The 19,646-nt window shown below is 44.3% G+C and overlaps 2 protein-coding genes across 3 annotated transcripts; one reads left to right on the plus strand and one right to left on the minus strand.

Moving 5' to 3' along the window:
• The first annotated feature begins 1,883 nt into the window (after nt 1-1,883).
• On the plus strand, nt 1,884-6,652 carry LOC139582674 (N-alpha-acetyltransferase 30-like). Of its 2 annotated transcripts, none has more exons than XR_011676398.1 (4): nt 1,884-3,198; nt 4,185-4,308; nt 4,479-4,636; nt 4,872-5,005. XR_011676398.1 is itself a non-coding variant. In XM_071412876.1 (4 exons), exons 1-4 carry the CDS (start codon nt 2,320-2,322, stop codon nt 5,007-5,009), a joined length of 1,197 nt encoding a protein of 398 aa, XP_071268977.1. In that variant the 5' UTR covers nt 1,888-2,319; the 3' UTR covers nt 5,010-6,652. The 2 variants fall into 2 exon arrangements, 1 of the variants encoding a protein (XP_071268977.1); XM_071412876.1 differs by having other exon boundaries at nt 1,888-3,198; nt 4,479-4,534; nt 4,872-6,652.
• A 2,837-nt stretch (nt 6,653-9,489) lies between these two features.
• LOC139582673 (armadillo-like helical domain-containing protein 4) lies at nt 9,490-19,398 on the minus strand. Its single transcript, XM_071412875.1, has 8 exons — nt 19,137-19,398; nt 14,187-15,394; nt 12,572-12,934; nt 12,229-12,384; nt 11,928-12,086; nt 11,750-11,781; nt 11,307-11,459; nt 9,490-11,038 (listed from the first exon to the last, which is right to left on the minus strand). Exons 2-8 carry the CDS (start codon nt 15,289-15,291, stop codon nt 10,964-10,966), a joined length of 2,043 nt encoding a protein of 680 aa, XP_071268976.1. The 5' UTR covers nt 15,292-15,394; nt 19,137-19,398; the 3' UTR covers nt 9,490-10,963.
• Nucleotides 19,399-19,646: the final 248 nt, after the last annotated feature.

The following is a 19,646-nucleotide window of genomic DNA, read 5'->3' on the forward strand; positions in this document are numbered from 1 at the left end:
CAACACAACTGATTGCCTCAAACACGGTAAGAAGGAAAGAAATTCCACAAATGAACTTTTAACAAGTCACACCTGTTAATTGAAATGCATTCCAGGTGACTACCTCATGAAGCTGGTTGAGAGAATACCAAGAGTGTGCAAAGCTGTCATCAAGGCAAAGGGTGACTACTTTGAAGAATCTCAAATATAAAATATATTTTGGTTTGTTTAACACCTTTTTGGTTACTACATGATTCCATATGTGTTATTTCATAGTTTTGATGTCTTCACTATTATTCTACAATGTAGAAAATAGTAAAAATAAAGAACAACTGGAATCAGTTGGTGTGTCCAAACTTTTGACTGGTACTGTATATAGAAAACCCCCACCTTGCATCGATTAAGGTTCCAAATGTTATGGCCCCCCTAAACTGGGTCTGTGCCCTACCTTGGCCACCCCATTCAAAATGTTCTGGACACGGCACTGAGCCATTGCACTACCACAGTACGTGGCTACTGGAGAGATAGCTTCGGATAGGACTTGACAAAGTTATAGGGCAACACTGCCACCTGTCTGTTTTAAAATAGCACTACACAAACCAGTTAATAAGTGCATGCGTGTGTGCCTGTACCAGAGTTGATGTCAACTCCATCTAATTCCAGTCAATTCTAGAGTTGAATTGTTTTCTTGCAGAGAATTCCATGTCCAATTCATCTGACAGGAATTCAACTGAATGCGGTGGAACTCTGGCTGTGTGTGTGTTTACATCATAATCTGGTGAACCCTTATCCAGCCTCTCCAGTTCATCTAATCCCTCCACCTGCTCAAACACCCAAACAGTCCAGGCCACACCCCCACCCCCTAAACACACATACGCCTCCCAGCTTCCCCCTTATTGCTCTCGGCTGGGGGTGCTCCATCCCCCTCTGATGCCCAGTTGGGCTCTGCCACCCCCTAACCGTGCTCCAGCTGGAGTGTGTACCCCCTTCCCTTTTACTACATCCACTCTGTGCCCCGTCTGCTGCCTAGCATTGCCAAGGGCTTCCCCGGTGTTAGGAGTCCAGCAGTGTGTGTATGCACATAGAGTCAGTGTCTGTCAATGAAAATAATATTACAAGCAGTTGTGATTAGGGTTAATGCGTTTGCAGAGATATTACTTTTGTATATTATTTTTCACCTGTATAGTATAGTTCTCTCTCCGTTACACACTTGACCAGTGCTTGACTTTGGCAGGAGCTCACTGGAGCTGAGTACAGGCACCTCAAATGTTCTACTGCTTGAGCTCCTGTTCTTGTTATTGAATATTAGCTAAAAAATATTGTGGAGCAGCTCCTGCACCTAAATACTATATAAATGGTACCGGCACCCAAAATTAGCACCGGAACCTATTTCAGTCCAAGTCAAGCACAGCACTTGACATTACTTCACCATTAGTAGCCTACTGCATAATACTTGGGGAGAAACTGGACATTTGCACCATATTGCAATGTACATAACAGTAGCACCCTCTGCTGGCAAGAGAGTATTGGATCCGGAGATGGCCTGCGTAATTTATGAATTTGATTTAAAGGTGTGAAAGGGAATACATTTGTAATACGTCAAAATTATAGATTTTTTATTTGGTCACTATTTACTTTGTTAATATCCAGCCCATTCATAATTTTGCTAGCTTTGCAGAGGTTTGCATTGTCTATTTATGCCTAAAACTAGATACACCAAATAATGCACCGTCGATTAACTCAAATTAATTTGTGAGCTTCGCTGATGCTCGAGGAGGGAGACCCAAAAAAGTTGTGCAAACCGCGCATAGATTATGCCTCTCATCACTGTCGTAAAGTGGCACCCGTGCATCGATTATGCTTCCCATCACTCTCGTAAAGCGCCACCCGCTTTCAGGGTAGTCACTACTTATCACAGCCACAAATTCATAATTATGTCTAAACCCCGCCTATTTCTACATTTTAGCTTCTTAAAATATGATTTGAAACCTTAACCATACTGCTAACCGTATTCTTAACCCAAACTTAAATGAATACCAAAAAGCTAAATGTTGTTTTCATAAATCTTTACGTTAAATCCAATTCTGACCTTGTGGCTGTAGTAAGTAGTGACAACCATCTTTCGGCTGCAATGGCGTTTGCTGCGACAGCACTTTCCGGCAGCGGGGAAACGGAGGAGAAAGCAACGACAGGCGTTGGAAGTAAAGACGAAATTGTTTCGGAAACCCTCGGATTTATACAATTATCGCCTAAGTGAAGTGAGCTTTGTTTATAAACCCGTTGACGAAACTATATTTCGAGGTTTTTTTCTAACGTGCATTGCCCCCTTGATGAGGTGGGATGGCTGCAGTGCCGACTGGGCCTAGCAGCGCATTGCCAGCATCCCCGGCTGAAATTTCTCCCTTCCCCGGGGATGGGAGCGTGGAACCTGGGGAAGGGGAGCAGCCCGGCTGCGGTTGGGAGGGCTCTGTAACACGACAGGAGCAGCGGGTCAGCGAGGACAAACGGCCAAGTAAGAAAAAACTGAAAAACATGCTATCGCATGCTAACCCGGCTGCGCTACACCTCAAAACGCAGGCCCTACAGGAACAGCAGCTGAACGGGTTGGTCAGTCCGTCTGAAGACGGTGTGATCTACAACCTCTCAACGGAAAACCGATCCGACAATCTGAGACCGTCCATGGAGCTATGTGACAGCAGCAGTTTTGGAGACGACCCGAGTGACAAAAATAATAGCGACCATTGCTGGCAACATGAGGACCACAGTCCGTGTTCGAAAGGCAGCCGCCACCCTCACTTGAACAACAATGGCATGAACGGTATGTTGACTATCACAAGAACTGAGGCTTTCCAAAGCCACGCTGTAACCGGACACAGCCCCGGTGGTAACGTTAGGAAAAGGGAATGTGACCCCACAGAAGCCCCTCGACCACCGAGCCAGCAGCCCCCAGACTGCGAAGGCCTTGGCGAGCACCGGGCTGGAGTAGAGAGTGAACCCGACGTCATACACCAGCCGCCGGTGTCAGAATTAGCGAGGCTGGATCTGAACTGTTCGCCTGACCGAGAAGCGGAAGAGAGCCAGGGGATTCATTATGTCCGCTACGAGTCCGAGTTACAGATGCCAGGAATCATGAGGTTGATCACCAAGGACTTGTCTGAGCCGTATTCCATTTATACCTATAGGTACTTCATCCACAACTGGCCTCAGCTCTGCTTTCTGGTGAGTATGACATGGCACTATCTAGTAAAACACCTTCTTGACTTGGTTTTGGTTGGTGAACATTAGCAAAATAAAAAGAGGCCAGTAGCTTCTGGGGCAACAGAGCGAGTTTGTTGGGACATTTGGCTGTGTTGCCGCTGACCCTAAGAGGCCAGTAGTGTCTCTTAGCACCGTTTTGATGTAGGCCTAGATACTGTTAGTGTCTGCTTCAATTGGGTTCTTTTCCTATCTTTCTGTATAGCAGTCCTGCTCATTTGATGTTCCTAAAGTTCTAGGTAAAGGGTAGGCTTCTCTTTAGGTAGATCCAGACAATACACCCTTCTTCTTCCCTGTTGTCTTGTCTGACAGTGAAACTAGTTTTTAAGTTGGGCTAAAAGGGTTGGTTAGTTTTGGTGTGACTGCTAGTGTAGACTTGTTCACTATGTCTATATTTAATCATCTGGAGGTGTCACACAGATACAGTTGAACATGAAGTGGCATGTACATGCGCTTGCATACAACACACACACACAAATAAACCCCCTTTGACAGCCTAACCCTAGCATAGTGTTGCAACCTCTGAGGCTTGCTGACTGTGAAACACTTGCAAGTCAAGTTTTTTTTACGTTTCTAGTCTTGATAATTCATTTTTGTATTTTGAGGTGAACTAGGCTAATAAGAAACAATTTGTGTCCACAAATTCAATGAGGTCCTTGCTTTTGCTCTGTCTCCCTCTCCATAAAGGAATGAGCCATTCATCATTGTAACCATGATACTTACCTATTCAATATGATTTCTCAGTCTACTGCCCTCAGTGACCTATAGGAAGGAGGAAGTGCTATGTGCAGTGTAATCAAACTAGAGGTCAGGGTAGATGTGTTCTTGATGCTCATTGGCTAGAAGCATTGGCTTTTGTTTACTTCCTGGTTTTGTCTGGTCTTAAGAAGGCTTCAAAAGCTTTAGGTTGGACACAGCACTAACATGACTCACTGTTTATTCATTTCCAGGCCATGGTGGAGCAGGAGTGTGTGGGGGCCATTGTGTGTAAGCTGGACATGCACAAGAAGATGTTTCGTCGTGGCTACATCGCCATGCTGGCTGTAGACTCCAAACACCGGAGGAAAAGCATTGGTGAGAACCAGCATGCTCTCTCATTTTCACATGACGACTAATCACGGTTTATTAATAGCCCTTTTTGCAAAAAAACATTTGATCTCAAAGTACTTCCATTTTCTTTCTCTCCACAAACTTCTATGCGTACCATCCCACTGAATTGATTTTCTGGTGCCTGTATGTTGCAGGTACTAACCTGGTGAAGAAGGCCATCTATGCCATGGTGGAGGGGGATTGTGATGAGGTAAGCGGACTGGTACTGTCTGTCTGATGGTGACGTCCGAAGGCCCTGTTGTCCCTCTGGGGCCTTCACTCAGCTAGTGGCCCTGACTGTACTTGGCCTGAGGTATTAACCACATATTATATATCCACACTAGGTGGACTCTAGTACAGAAAATTAAGTGCTCTAGTGAATAACATGGGGACATAATAGAAAAAATATGATCTTATGACAAACCCCCACAAAATGATACAAAGACTACTTGTATTGCTTCAGCTCTGACAAGCAGTATCTCTCCCCGCCCTCCCTCTCTCCTTCCCTCCCTCTCTCCTTTCTCTCTCTCTCTCTCTCTCACTCCTAGGTGGTTCTGGAGACTGAGATCACTAACAAGTCAGCTCTAAAGTTGTATGAGAACCTTGGTTTTGTCCGAGACAAGCGGCTCTTCAGATATTACCTGAACGGTGTGGACGCATTGAGGCTCAAACTGTGGCTCCGCTAGAGAGAGGAGAGGGAGCATGACAGGTGCTGCCCTCTTACTGAAGCAGCTCCAGTCTCACTCTCAACCCTGCCCTGGTCCCTTGTCTCACACACACGTGTGTGTGTGTGTGTATATATATATATATATATATATATATATATATATATATATATATATATATATACACACACACCTATATATATACAGTTACACACACACACACACACGCGCACACAGTCATACACCCATATGCACACACACATCGTCATACACCCACAAGCATAGATTCACCTACATTTGCATATACATAGACACACGCACATGCACACTACTCGTACACAGACATACACAGTACATACAACCCTCCCTTTTTTGATCCTTGACATCTTGGAAAACAGCTCAAGGCTGAACTGGACAGACAGAAATCCCACAATGTTTTTATGAAGAGGCCCTTGCCCTGTTAGCTGTAGGACCCTGTGAGAGGGGGAAGGAAGAGGAGTGTGTGATGTAGTCTGGTGATCTTTAACCTCAGAACATTGACCCCCCCCCTCCAACGGAGCAGTATCTAAGGCATGATGTCGAGGGTGAACCCACAAACCCCCGGAGGGCGATGCATCACGCAAAATCACCCACTGGAAAACAGAAGAATAATAATAACACAGGGTGAAAATAAGGAAGAGGGTGGGATAACGACAGATTCGAAGGAAATATTTGTGGAGTTTATTTTTTGTGTATATTTTTTAATCTCATGATTCAACAGGGGGTTGGAAAAGCTATTGTGTGTGTGTTCGTGAGAGTGTGTGTTTTGCCTAGGGGTTTGTAAAAGGAAGTGTTTAGGCTATTGTGTACATGTGTAAGGGACGTGAAGTAAGGGATGTGAAGTAATGTAGTGGATGGGTGTGTGTGCGCACGCATGCTTGATGGGAATCATGAGTTGTGCGTGTTAGTGTGCTTTTCTCCCCCTGTCTGTGTTTTCATTAACCCTACGTTGTGAGACGAACACGCCAGCTGCTTGCTGCTCAGTTTTCACCCCGTGCCCCAGACCAAGAGCTGGAGCCTGTAAAGATATGCATGCATTTATTTTAACAAGAGTGGTGGTATGAGTGTGTGTTGATTAACACTCGGAACATTGCCCAGTTCCAAACAGACCCATAGTCCTAACTCCTAGGCAATTGTGTAGATCTGAAAGGTTTGGATAGGTGTAAGCAATATGGTGCAAATTCTTCCTGGCCTGTCAGAGGGAAAGGTGGAGCTATTTCCATTTTTAGTAATACCTATTCAATCATTTCAGATACACTTGGTAAGTGCTGAGAGGGGTAAGGATGAGGGTCCTATTTGAGATTGGCCACTTGTGTTGGCCCTTTTTGCAGATCAAAGCTAATTTTCCCAAAATGCACTGCCAGCCACTGGAACATTGCTCAAAAATCTCCTGAGAAAGATAAATAATTATTGACAAAGGAGACGTTTGGGCTCGGAAACTATTTCCCTATTGCAGTTTGTTCATTCAAATTCCTCCTAATTTGGAGACAATTTTTTCCAAGCTGTCTTTCAATCATCACAGTTGTCTATGAATTAACAACATGCAGAGCACTGGAGTCCTGTTTCAGTATGGCAAAGTGTCAGGCTGGAGTAATAGTGTTATTAAATATGCTGGATTCCTGTTGGCTTCGCTCTGTGTGTGTGTTTGAATCAGTGTGTTGATCTTTGGTTGACCTCTGGTAAAGGAGGGCAAAAGTATTGTTAGCAGTTTACTTATTTCCTGTTTGCTCTCTGAGTTTATTTAGATTGTGTACTATATACTCGTACACTCACTCCCCTTAGTGGCCAAGCCTAGTGTGCACTTTCCAGGCGCCCTACTCTGATGCAGCACACACTCCGGTAACATTTGAGAGCTCCTCTGTCTGGGAACGACAGACACACTAGGCAGTTCCTATCTACTCCAATAATGGCAAAGAAAATCTGCGTTTGTGGTTGTTTTTTGACAACAAAAAAATACAAAAAATAACCCCAAAAAAATCAGAGTAAATGAACAAAGGTGTGTGTTTTGACTGATGGTGTAAAATCGGTTATTTCAGACTAGATAACCCTGAAGTATAGTGAAGACACAGGGACACCAGGAGCTAGGTATAGAAGGTGGTGGTGGTGGTAGTAGTAGTAATGGTGGTGGAGATGGTGGTAGTAGTAGTAATGGTGGTGGTGGTAGTAGTAGTAGTAATGGTGGTGGTGGTAGTAGTAGTGATGGTGGTGGTAGTAGTAGTAATGGTGGTGGTGGTAGTAGTAGTAATGGCGGTGATGGTGGTGGTAGTAATGGTGGTAGTAGTAGTAATGGTGGTGGTGGTGGTAGTAGTAGTAGTAGTAATGGTAGTAGTAATGGTGTTGGTGGTAGTAGTTACTAAAGATCTGCTCCTTGTCTAGCAGAGACACTAATGTACTGTACTGCTGAGCTGTGATGAAGTCCCATAGGCTGAGAGAGCAGCTATAAGGTGTACACTAGCATACACAACACATTATGGGCCAGGTTTACTCAGTGTCTGCATCTCTGTAAAGTTTTAGCAGCTGTTATTTCAGAGTTTGCAGCTTTAATAAAACAGATGCAAACAGTTAGGAGCTATTACTCAACGTCTCTTCAATTCAACCGGCTAACATTGCAGAATAGGAAGTGAGAAGGGATGTCGACAGATACTTTACACACAGGCTGCTGTGTGGGTGGTTATAGTATGTGTGTGAGTGTGTTTGAAAAGACCGATCAGATGACTTTTTTCTTTTCTTTTTTTTAAAGATTTGTATACAGAGTGTTTGCGCTCTATTCATTTGACATCTGAGGTCATCTTTTTTTGTGTGTTGTGTTTTTGGAGGGATTGATTAGTTAGGTTTTCTGTTTCTTTTCTCTGCTAATTTATTTTCACCCATCCAGACTATTAGGACTAGAATAAGAATAAAGGATTGGACAGCAACGATGTCATCAGAGATCCGGAAGCACAGATGGGAGCTAGGCTAGCTGTTCCAAAGCCATACTGCTTTGAACTGTTCCAATGGCACTCTGTTCCATTCACTGGGAAGACTTCCATTTGGCTCCCTGTGCAGATACACTTCCTGTTGAATCTTGACTCTTTCTGACATCACTCTGATCCTGGTTCAGTCTAGAGGTGTGAGGGGGCTCCTGTCCCGTTTCAAATTAAATTGGTCTTTGTTTTGGTCTGACCCGCTTTCCTCATTCTCATTGAACGTCTTTATTTCTCCCCTAGTTTTTAAAAGTGTGAACCCCTGGCAGTGCCAGTAGGGACCGTGGACATTATTGCCTGCCATGATAGGCCAGACAGCTCCGTTTGACCATCTACACCAGAGGTCTGTTCATGAGGGTGCCCTGTTAGATAGAATGTTCATATATAAATGTTTTGTCTAGAACCAATTTGATTCACTGTCATGTAGAATTAGGAATTGTCTACTCTATTCATTATCTTTCTAGCTGCATTGTTCTTAACTTTGCACCTCATTGAATGCACCCCAGTTGAAGGGCTTCCTTGTCAGTCTGTTTGTGGCCAGAGTCTGGTGTTATTTCAAAAGACATTGACATCTATTTAATCTATGGCTCTGGTCTGTTTTGACGAAGGAGTGAGCTAAAGAAGAAACAGACTGGCATCCAGGTAAGCTGATACCTTCCCATCCCTCATGGCTTCAAAATAAGTCAATGAATGGTCTTCACTACAGACAAATCAAAAGTTGTCTTGCCATTTCAGAGTTTAGGGTCTAAGAACATGACAAGGCTACTTAAACTGGTCTTGGAGGGCCACCATCCCACTGGTTGCCTAGCTACCATTCACCCCAGAGACCAACCACTCTTCTCCCATCTCCTTGTACGAGAGGAAGAGTTGTCAAGCTTTTTATTAGATATTCCAGTTGGCTTCTTGCTCTGGCTAGAATTTTCTCTTTAGGTACACCGATCTAGGATCAGTTTATCATGTCCAAATCCTAACCTTCACCATTACAGAGGGAGGATGTAAACTGACCTTAGCTCAGTGGGCATCTACTCTCTTCTTACCACTCCACTCGGGGACCCCACACACTGTGCCCCCCCCCAGGACCAGCTAAAGGGGGTCTCTGTTTTTTGCAGTGACTAGCCCTGGACCCCTGTGATCTGTAAGGTGTGGTAAGGGAAGAGAGAACGGTATTTTTGCATGTCAGAGTTCTGTTCCTCTGCCCCTCTTCCTCTGTCTCTTTGATTTCAATCTGTCCGACGATATCTTTTATTTAATGTGGGAACAGTACACAGAAATAAATTATTAGATTTTTTTTAATGCGGTAAGGTGGATTGGTTGACTCTTGGTTGTCTGATGGTTATCTTGGTTCCAAAGCAAACAAACGGCACATCTGAAAGAGTGCAGTATTTTACATTGTATTACAATGTATCATGTGATTCATTCATGATTAGGCATTTTGTCTTCCAACTGTGTTTAGCAATAGAAACAAAAATAGTGAACCTTTCCCACAAACAGAGATCCTCCTGGGTAAAAGAGAGCTTTATTGGTAACACTGCACATTTGGTATCTATAGAAAGAAAGCCCAAAATGTGGCCATCATTTTACAGAAGAACCCATACATTACATTGTTATTGCATATTCACAGGCAATATATCTCAAGCAACCTACCAGGAGATGGTCACGCAAAATGTGACACATTTCAAACTTGAATGACTACTATACAATGCAAGATTACTCAATTACATTGAATTAGACTTTTCAAAGCACCTTTAATATTTAGTGCTAAAATGCAGACACTAGATGCATCAACCACAGAAATGAATAAATATATACATTTGGATCACAAAGGCATCAACCAGGGGGAATGGAAACCTTTGTCAACATTAAGTGCGTAGACTAGCAGCAAGCGTCCTGTTTCTCCTTAGACTTTTGGCTTTCACCTCAGTTCTTTCAGGTCCCAGTGCAAAATAAGAAAAATGGATTGTTAGGCAATTAGGAGAAACAACAGTACAGAAGAGAGCGGTTGAGTGAAAATACAAGTAGTCTCCCTTTTAAAAAATCCCTCAGCATGGCTATGGGATGTAATGATTCTGAATGACTTGGACTTTCTGTAGAGTAGGCTATTCAATAGTAAATGATATGGAGATGATTAAATAAGCATTAGCCTTGTAGTCATGAAAGATGTTGCCTGCCACGCACTGGAGGAAAAACATTGTCAGGAGGAGCAACAATAGAATGATCAGTTTCCTGTAACTGTACACACAGAGAGAGCTGGTTCCTGCTGAATGCTTTTAAAGGAGGATGATATTAATTTGGCCTTAAACAGTCGACAAGGCTGAATCAAGCAATGGCTGTCTATGAAAGTATCTACAGTACATTAATGCACACTGGTGTTGACAGCTTATGTTTTTTCAGTGTCTATGATGTGTAATGAACTCAATAGTGTGTGACCATCTTACTCCAGTAACCGTGAGTGCATCTCTATAGCCTGTAGTGGCTTCATTTCTGAAGTGGCTTCCTAAATGTAGGAAAGGAGACAAGAAGAGGAAGCCACTTCATACTATTGAAATGCACTCCTCGTCAGCTATATAAACAGAGATCCTATTAAATGGATTCTGCTCTAGCCCTTTTATTACATAGAAAGTAATTGAAAAAGAGGCTTCAGCACACGGTCATTCTTGTATGCTCTACACACTGTTGGTTTAAAGGATCTCAAACACATTGTGGATCATACAAGAATGTCAATAGCCTGGAGTTTATTTTTCAAATATTGTATTGTTTTCCCTCTATGCACCTGTAACTACATAGGTGTTAAAACATTCAACCCTGTTTTACATGTCAAATACCCACCCGTCTTGTTGGTTAGACAGTCAAATACTCTCTGATGAATTATAGCCAATCGGCCCACAGTGATTGGAGATGTGGTAGTCATGGAGATATGATAACGACGACGCGGGCCGAGTCTCATCGGTTACAGGCACAGCGCTGTGGGCAGGATCAGAACTCGTCCTCAGAGCTGTCAGCCAATAGCATGGCTTGGTCCTGGCCGTTGCTGCTTGGCTCCCTGGGTTGCTGGAGACAAGACGGCAAATACCAAAAGTCAGGACATTCATTACATGGAGTTAAAGGTTGTATAAAGCTCAATAAGTCCAAAGTCTCTTCCATCTCTTTCATCTGCACTGATGTGAAAGAAACTGTCCAATGTCTTTAAATCAGTACAGATGAAGGTGTGGAGATGAGGAAGCCACTTTAAACTACTGGTTAATGGCAATTTCTACCACAAGCTGATATATGCATCCTTTTTTAATAGTGTAGCGCTAGTGAGCATATTCCTATTAACCTCAGTGTGCCTGGCCTTCCTCCTACGCTGGTGTTTGAAGCTGTTCCTCCTCTTACGGTGGATCATCCTGATGCTGTAGAGGGCCCCAACGATGAGCAGGGCCCCCATGATGCCAATGCCCACCGGGGCCAACATCCCAGACACATACCCTGCCTGGAGGGAGAGGGAACATGGTTGAGGGACAGAGGTGAACGATAGGGGTGTGTGAGGAACGAGCAGGGAGAAGAAACTAGCCACACACAGGAAATACAGACCACTCGTAGACCAGAGTGTCTTAGAGACAACTCTTCCAGTTGATGTTTTTTGACTAATTTAACTTAAGGGTAATAGGGGTCAATATTATCCCTGCTACACAGCCAAACAGCCTAAAGGACCACACTTTCTAACAGTTCTTTATAATGAGGTTAGTATGGTTCTGTCATGACCATTAATGGCGATCTTACCTTTTCTCTGATCAGTTCCACCCAGCTACGCACTGAAAAAAAGGGAGGAAGAGTGGCTTTGAAGCACATTTAACCCACACAAGATTGTCACCCACTATTTCAATTACACTTATTTCCTAATTGAAAAGAGCCAAAGTTAGTTTTATGTGCGCATGCATTCGTGTGTGTCTCCTCTCACTCAGGCCCTGATTGCGCTGCACCCAGACAGGAGGTGGGGGGATGAGGCTGTAGGGAGGTCGAGTGGGGGCTGGGATAGGGGACTCCTTCTGTTCCTCTTCGCTGTCCTCTTCCTCTGACTCCTCTGTGTTCTCATCCTCCTCATCCACCTCTGGCTCCTCTACAGGAAGAAAAGAAGGAAAACAGCTGATTCAACTTCCTGTCAATTTGAATTGTGAACTTTCATCTTTACATTGTATAAACAATGTGTGTACATTAGAGTATTAGTGTGCATTATGTGTGTGTGTTAGTGTGACTCCTACCTTCAGACTCCAGTTCCTCCAGACCTGATTTGACCACAGGCAGATTGGTTGTCTTGGTGACCGTTGTCATGGTGGTCTGCTGGGAGGCGATGCTTGTAGGGTTGGGTTCGGAGGTGGGCGGGGTTTCCTCTGGGTTCTGTATGGTCTCACTACCACCTAAATATAACCATCACGGCTGGATCATTATAGTGGATATAGTGAAGAATAACATCAACATCTAGTCCTTAGATACTACTGTAGAAACTTCTAGATCTAAATGGATCGGATGAGTGTCAGCAATATGGTGAAAAGATGAAGAGGACGAATGAAATAATGAAGAAGATTAATAAGAAAGAAGTCTCACCTGGCTGTTCTGTCTCTGAAGGGGGAGGGTCTATGGGTGGACCAGAGGGGCAGATAGGCTCAGAGATCTCAGCCCCGGATGTCTGCCATGGCGAAGTCCAATCTGGTAGCACCAGGGGTGGGACACGGGATGGCCCCGTGTCACCTGTGTCCACCTGGTCGAACTCCACCTTTGACAGTAGCATCCCCGTGGTAGCCATGGAGACAGACAGCTGTGAGTTGCTGGGCGCGAGAGAGGCTGTCGCTACCCCCGCCCCTTCAGGTGTGACATCATCAAAGGGCTCGAAGATGAGAGGGAGGTCCTCCGATGACATCGTGCCCTCTGTGGACGCGTCCTGCATGGGAGGGGCACTGGCATCGACGGCTGGTAGTTAAATACACACACACACACACCGACAGATGTTGGGTCTGGACTCACTGATGGTCCATAGGCAATTCGTATTGGCTCGTATTGGCTCTATTGACTGCTAGATATCAACCTGTGACTAGAAACATGATGGTATGTACTGGTGAAGAGAGAGGAGTTTTAGACCCACAGCTCTGCTTCCAGTTCTCAACTACATTCTAACTGCTCTGCTCACAAATAAAAAAGGTATAAATCCCATATCACATAACATAACCATGGAAGGAATCCACCATATGGTGCAGCTTTCTGGGACAGGTTATTCTTGTAATTGATGAAGATTCAATCAAAATGTTTATTTCTGCATCTCTTTCAGTCATGTAGATGTTTTTTTTTTTTGCCATGTTGAAAAGGGTGTTCCAAAAAGAAAATCCTTCCTTCTACATACTACTCATCAAGGTAGCTTGGTTTCCCTTGTAGGGAAGCTTCATGTCCCCAAAGAGAAGCTGGAACACACACACACAAATATACGCACATACGTATATGTACATACACGCACACGTCCCAGAGGGACGCTAACAGGCTGCCTGTAGCGCTAACAGACAATCCTTAGAGGGACGCCAGACAGGCAGGAACAGTCAGGAACACATATTGGCTGAGACAGACTCCTCTATTCTACTGCATCACACAGTAATAAACTGCCTGGCTGGCCATGCTAGTGCCTAGGTCTTTAATGTTCCTCTCTGATGGAGGGAGGGAGATAGAGATAAAGGGTGAGTGAATTCCCCAGACTTGTATAACAGTCCCTGTCATTGCTGTCTCCTGGCAGTCATGTGAGGTTTATTTCCACCGTCAGAAATAGAAAGTAATTAGACTGCTTCCCTGGAACCCTGCCTGCTAAGGTTCAAAGTGAAGCGTGGAAAACCAAGCATCCCCCCCCCCCCCCGATCATCAAAGGAGATCTCTGCAGCTAGACGTGTCACTTTCATTTCCCTTCCCTTTTTAATGAAACCTATTGAAACCCAGCGAAAGGCAAACAGGCAACCCGTGTAATGGAATTCTATGGTGTGACACAACAACAGCTAGAGCAGCACCTTACCTTGTTGTGTGGCAGAGTAAGTGTGTTGGTGTGTGCATGTGCAAAAACTCAACATAGAATGTGGCCCTCAAGTGCATCTGTAGAGTAGACTCACTCCAGGTGGCTGAGTTCCCAGTGGCTGTCTCTAACATATCCAGTATGTACTCATTGGACCATAGCATACTGCATACTCACCCCCATTTTGCTGTAGTGGTTCAGTCCAGAGGCTGTCAGGGTCATCCTGTCTGGAGGATCCTGTCAGGGCTGGTCCAAGGTCGGGCAGGAGGGGGTCTGGGAGAGCAAACGCTGTCTCTCCATCTTGGGGGTGTGGAGATGCAGGGCCAGCGGCCTCCAGACCACTAGGGGGCAGTGATGAATCGTCTCTGCTGGATCTCCATACTGACGGAGGGATGGAGGTCAATGGGGAGTTTGTAAGGATACTATGGGGAGATGAGGAGCTCGGTCTGGTCGTCTCTGTCTCCTGCCCCAGAAGAGGAGCTCCGAGGTCGGGAAAGCTCTCTCTGAGTTCCCCTTCCTTTCCTCCATGGAGATCTGGCCTCTCTTCCAGGATGAGGTCTCTTCTCTCCCCAGCAAGGTGCGTCCCTGTCTGGCTGTCTGGTTCTGGGGCTCTGGTTGCTGTGGAAGCACCATGTAGAGCAGCTCTGGGTGTTTTCATGGCCACCGTCATCCCTTGCCTCTCTCCTAGGGAAGCTATCATGGCCCCAGTGGTGACAGTAGGTACATCCTCCATAGGATCCTCTTCGGGCCCTACTTTCATCTCTTTGTCTGTGTAGAGTTCTGGAGCTTCTACAGGCAGTCTGTGAGTCTCCTTCCCCTCAGAGAAGCTCTCAGAGGCAGCCCCTGTCTCTGCCTCCCTCCCCTGGCTCTTAGCCCTTCCCGGTTCAGATATACCCTCATGACTGTCCACGTTTCGTGCCTGCGTCACCGGCTCTATCCCCCCTGGTTTGCGTCCCATCACATCAGGGCCAGTGCCTCCCCCTGCTCCAATATTCTCTGATAGGTCAGTCCAGCTGCCAGTCATATGTTCTGCCATCCCATAGGACAGTCTGCCGGGATCAGAGGGCCCAGATTGGACACTTGTTGATGTCACACTGACAGGTGTTGCTGGTGTTACACAGGGCTCTCCCTCCATTGGCTCCCCAGCTTGTCCATCACAGCCACTGTCCTGTGAGGCGAGTGCGCAGTCGTGGAGGGGCGGGACTGGGGTGCTGTAGACGCAGAGACAGACCCCTACCAATAGGAGGTGATGGAGAGTTGCAGGGAAGAGCATCTTTCCCATCTCTCACCACAAAGTAAACATGGAGACGTAGAGAAGCGTCGCAGTGGCTAGAAGGGGGTGGTCAGATGACGGGGGCAGGTATGGAGATGGTATGGCGATTCAGCTGAGGAAAGAATTTCACCACTTATTTATTGCTGAACTCTAACCTAAGATAACTGAGGCTGAGGATTATATTAGCTTTTGTGTAAGCCTTTCCTTTGATGTTGCAGTCTGGCAGTTTCGTGGAAAATGTGGACTTTTGAGCCCTCTCTCTGGTTGTTTTACTTCTACTCCATTCCTCTCCACACACACACACACACACCAGTGTTAATTTTGTGACTATTTTTTATACAGTATTACATTTAGTCTAGTCTTAGTCATTTTGATTAAAATATCATTAAGTCTTAATCACATTTTGTCATTTGAATAATGATTTAGTCTAGTTATTGTCAAAATGACTACAACAGTGGGCCAATCCAGTCAACTAAATGCCCTTTCATTGTAGTCACATCACATTTGTATTGCGTCATTAACCCTGCAGGGGTATTCAACTCTTACCCTACGAGGTCCAGAGCCTGCCGGATAATTAATTGCGCCCACCTAGTGTCCCAGGTCTAAATCATTCCCTGATTAGATGGGAATAATTTAAAAAGTTGAGTTTGAGGGATAAAGTACCAAAATGTGCACAAAAATACATAGCCTTGTCCTACCAACATATTTTTCTGAATAACATCCTATTCTCTTCTCAACAGCAGAAAAATGACAAACATACAGTATATAAGAATATGTAAGAATTATCTGTCCATGTAAATTCTCAAGCACAGAGACAGAGAGAGAGAGAGAGAGAGCGAGAGAGAGAGAGAGAGAGTGTGTGTGTATTGGCAAAGTAGTATGGGTTGCACATCAGTCACTCGGTCGCGTCATTGCCATTGTCATCCACGTTTCACTGACACCGCAGCCACATTGGTGTCCAACACTAGAACGGGGGCTAATGACTTTAAATGGGAGCTAATGACTGTTTCGCCCAGTGATGTGGGCGAGTCACTAAATTTTGAGTCCGAATCGAGTCCCCTGTGCGCGAGTCCATGTCCGAGTCACCAATGGTCGAGTCACGAGTCGGGTCACGAGTCCCTATAGCTAAAGTCTGAGTTCCTATGTGTACAGTAGTCCTGATCCAAGTGCTCAAGTCTGAGTCACTTGGTCCCCATTAACGTAAAATACATTTTGGTTAGTTCTACAAAACATATTTCTATCTGAACATTCCAAAACGTTAAGTCCTGCTGAATGCGCCCTAGGTTGTTAGCTATAGCTAGCTAATGAGGTAAAATGACTGAACAAGATGTAGCCTAAACAAATGGTTAATGGTCCGGACCGCAAGTAGCCTAGTTTTAGAATTGGCCTGCAATATGCTTTATGAATGTAAAATGTGGCATACCAATACACGATAGAAAGAAAAAAAAACGTAGCGCCTGGCAATGAAATGCAGTGGAGAAAGTGAGAGGGTTGAACAAGATTACAAATCCAAAGACAGCCTTCTTTTCTATACTCAATGGAGAGAAAAACATAGCTACACTGTTGTTTTACTATTAAACTCAATGCTGCTATTGCTTTTAATTTCGTAAAGCAGCTTGTGTTTCTTAACCAGGCAAAGGGTAGCTAACGAGAAGGCTGGTGAGTGACTGGTTAGCTATGTGGAAGCAAGAGGGTAATTTGCGCGATGTGTATAATCGAAGGTGGAGCCTGTCTGTCTGCCCACACTCATCGCTTGCTCCCCCGCAGCTCACCAGCTGATGTGGGCTGTGTGTGCCGGGTATGGTGCATCCTTCCCACTGCTGAACAGAACTGCGCTGTGCATCTGTGCTGCTAATATTACATATGTTATCACTGAAAAGCTCTCAATGTCTCCAAAAACTCTTGTCCAGTCCACTTAGTAGTCAGGTCACAGAGATAATTTTGTATCGTCTCGTTTTAGTCTACTGAAATTAAAAATGTTTAGTTATAGTTTTTTCTGGGTCTATTTAGTCAGTTATAGTCTCGTCAATTGCCACTGAAAAACAAGTGTTTGACAAATATTTGTGTTACTATTTTTGTTGACGAAATTAACACTGACACACACTCACACACACACACACACACAGTCAGTACAACCTGACACAGCAAACCCTTGCATTGTACTTTTAACATAACTATAAATAGCAGGTTATCTCCAGAATGACTCAGTCCTGTTCAGTTGGACTCTGCAGGTTAATATTTTTAGATAGATAATAACACGTTTCAGTTAGTGCACTTTCATATAAAATGTACCATACAAATAGATAATACCATTATAATAACAGAAAGAACACATTCAAATATCAAGTGAGGAAGAGACTAGGACACTGCACAAATACTTTGGTAATCTGCAAGGGGCATTCTTCTTGGCAAATGGAGTTGACTTGTAAACAGAGAATTCTGTTCCCATTGGGTTGCCTGGAAGACACCCTGCTTCCCTCAGGTTCCCTGTGTTGCTGCAGTGTGTCAGCAGCCTGGTCTCATAGACTAGACGTAACAAAGTAAATGTAAATCCGGTTCAGTCAAATTACTATGATATGTTACGTTTGGTATGGTTACATAAGACAAAAAGTTACTTAAGGCAAAAACTAAAGAAAGGTGGTTGGTCGGAGTGGGCGTGGGTTTATAATCCAAAAGTCTAGCAACAAAAAGGTTGTGTGTCAAATCTCATCACTGCCAACTTCAGCATTTTAGACAATTAGCACATTTCCAACAACTTACTACTTTTTAGCTACTTTGCAACTACTTAGCATGTTAGCTAACCTTTCCCCTGACCTTAACCCTTTTAGCTAACCCTTCCCCTAACCCTAACCCTAACCTTAATAACCCTTTAACCTAACTCCTAACCCTAAGTTTAACACTAACCCTTAACCCCAACCCCTAGTCTAGCTAATGTTAGCCACCTAGAATATTCCTAACATATCATACGAATTGTAATTTGTAACATATACTAAATGGATTATAGCCATCCAAAAATGAATACATACCATACAAAACATAACATATCATACTAAATGGAGAGTTCTGATTTACGTACACAATAATACAAAAGGCTCTGAGAGCAGGTTGGTGTCAGACGTCAGACAGGCGTTTCACAGACATCAACGTCAAACCCTGACACACATACACACACACACATACACACACATTTGATATTTTAGTAACATGTGTGCTTATCCAGAGCGACTTCCAGTTAGTGCATTGTACACACACACACACACACACACACACACACACACACACACACACACACACACACACACACACACACACACACACACACACACACACACACACACACACACACACACACACACACACACACACACACACACACACAAACGCACCTTCTTACTCTAACAAACACTACCGACCCCAGCTGACCATCACTAATCAATGTACTCAACAAGAGTCAAGAGAGCCGCCTGCTGCTTGACACCCACAATACCAGTTATGAACCAATTCTGAGGATTAAAATAGACCTCCATCCGGTAAACAAACATCATCATCCAGACCCACACCACGCCACGCCACTGCGGCGCAGGCATAAACCGCTTTAGTGTACAGATTCATGGCCAAGAGATCTAAGTAGCCTAGTCTTCTAGTGCATTAAAATCCGTGTATTCATATGTGCGTGTGTGACTATGCCACATAGGCTACAGTAGAGACGGTGCTTCTCATCTTAGAAGCCTGTCATGAACCATATTGTTCTATCAATAGATCATGTTTTACATTTCAAACAAATCGAAACAAATGGGTTATGTTAGATGAAAAGTCATTAAAAAAAGATGCACTGTATAATGCATTGTCCTTACCTGCCGGAGTCGTAGACGGGAATGATGTTCACCTCATTGCACAGGGCGGTATTTATTTCTCCCCAGCCTTTCCTTTAAACAACGGGTTGTATATTACAACTGAACCAATATCATATCAATAAGCTGCCAATATCGATCCGGAAGCAAGCTTAAGGAATAGACTCGTCTTTATTAATGTGCTGATCACACAATGTAGACTACGCTTCGGAGTGCGTGTGCATGCGCGCGCCTCAACTGGCAGAGTGCCTCGATCTGCTCTGTGATTGAGCGCGTGTAGAGATATGATTTATGAAGAACATTCAGTAATATTTTATGTCCAATGCGTTGCATAACAGGCAATTGTTTTAGTGTGGGGAAATGTTTTCAAATTCTATTTGAACCTCAGATTTTGTTTTTCCAGAGGTGGTGCTGAATGGACAGCTCCTTGGTTCTAAAACCTGTGTTATAATAATAATAATGTTGTGTTGGGTGTCTTAGAAAGTTACCCTCCCTATAGCAATTAATTAATTA

Source organism: Salvelinus alpinus, chromosome 8 (assembly GCF_045679555.1).
Source record: "Salvelinus alpinus chromosome 8, SLU_Salpinus.1, whole genome shotgun sequence".
Classification (NCBI taxonomy): Eukaryota; Metazoa; Chordata; class Actinopteri; order Salmoniformes; family Salmonidae; genus Salvelinus; species Salvelinus alpinus.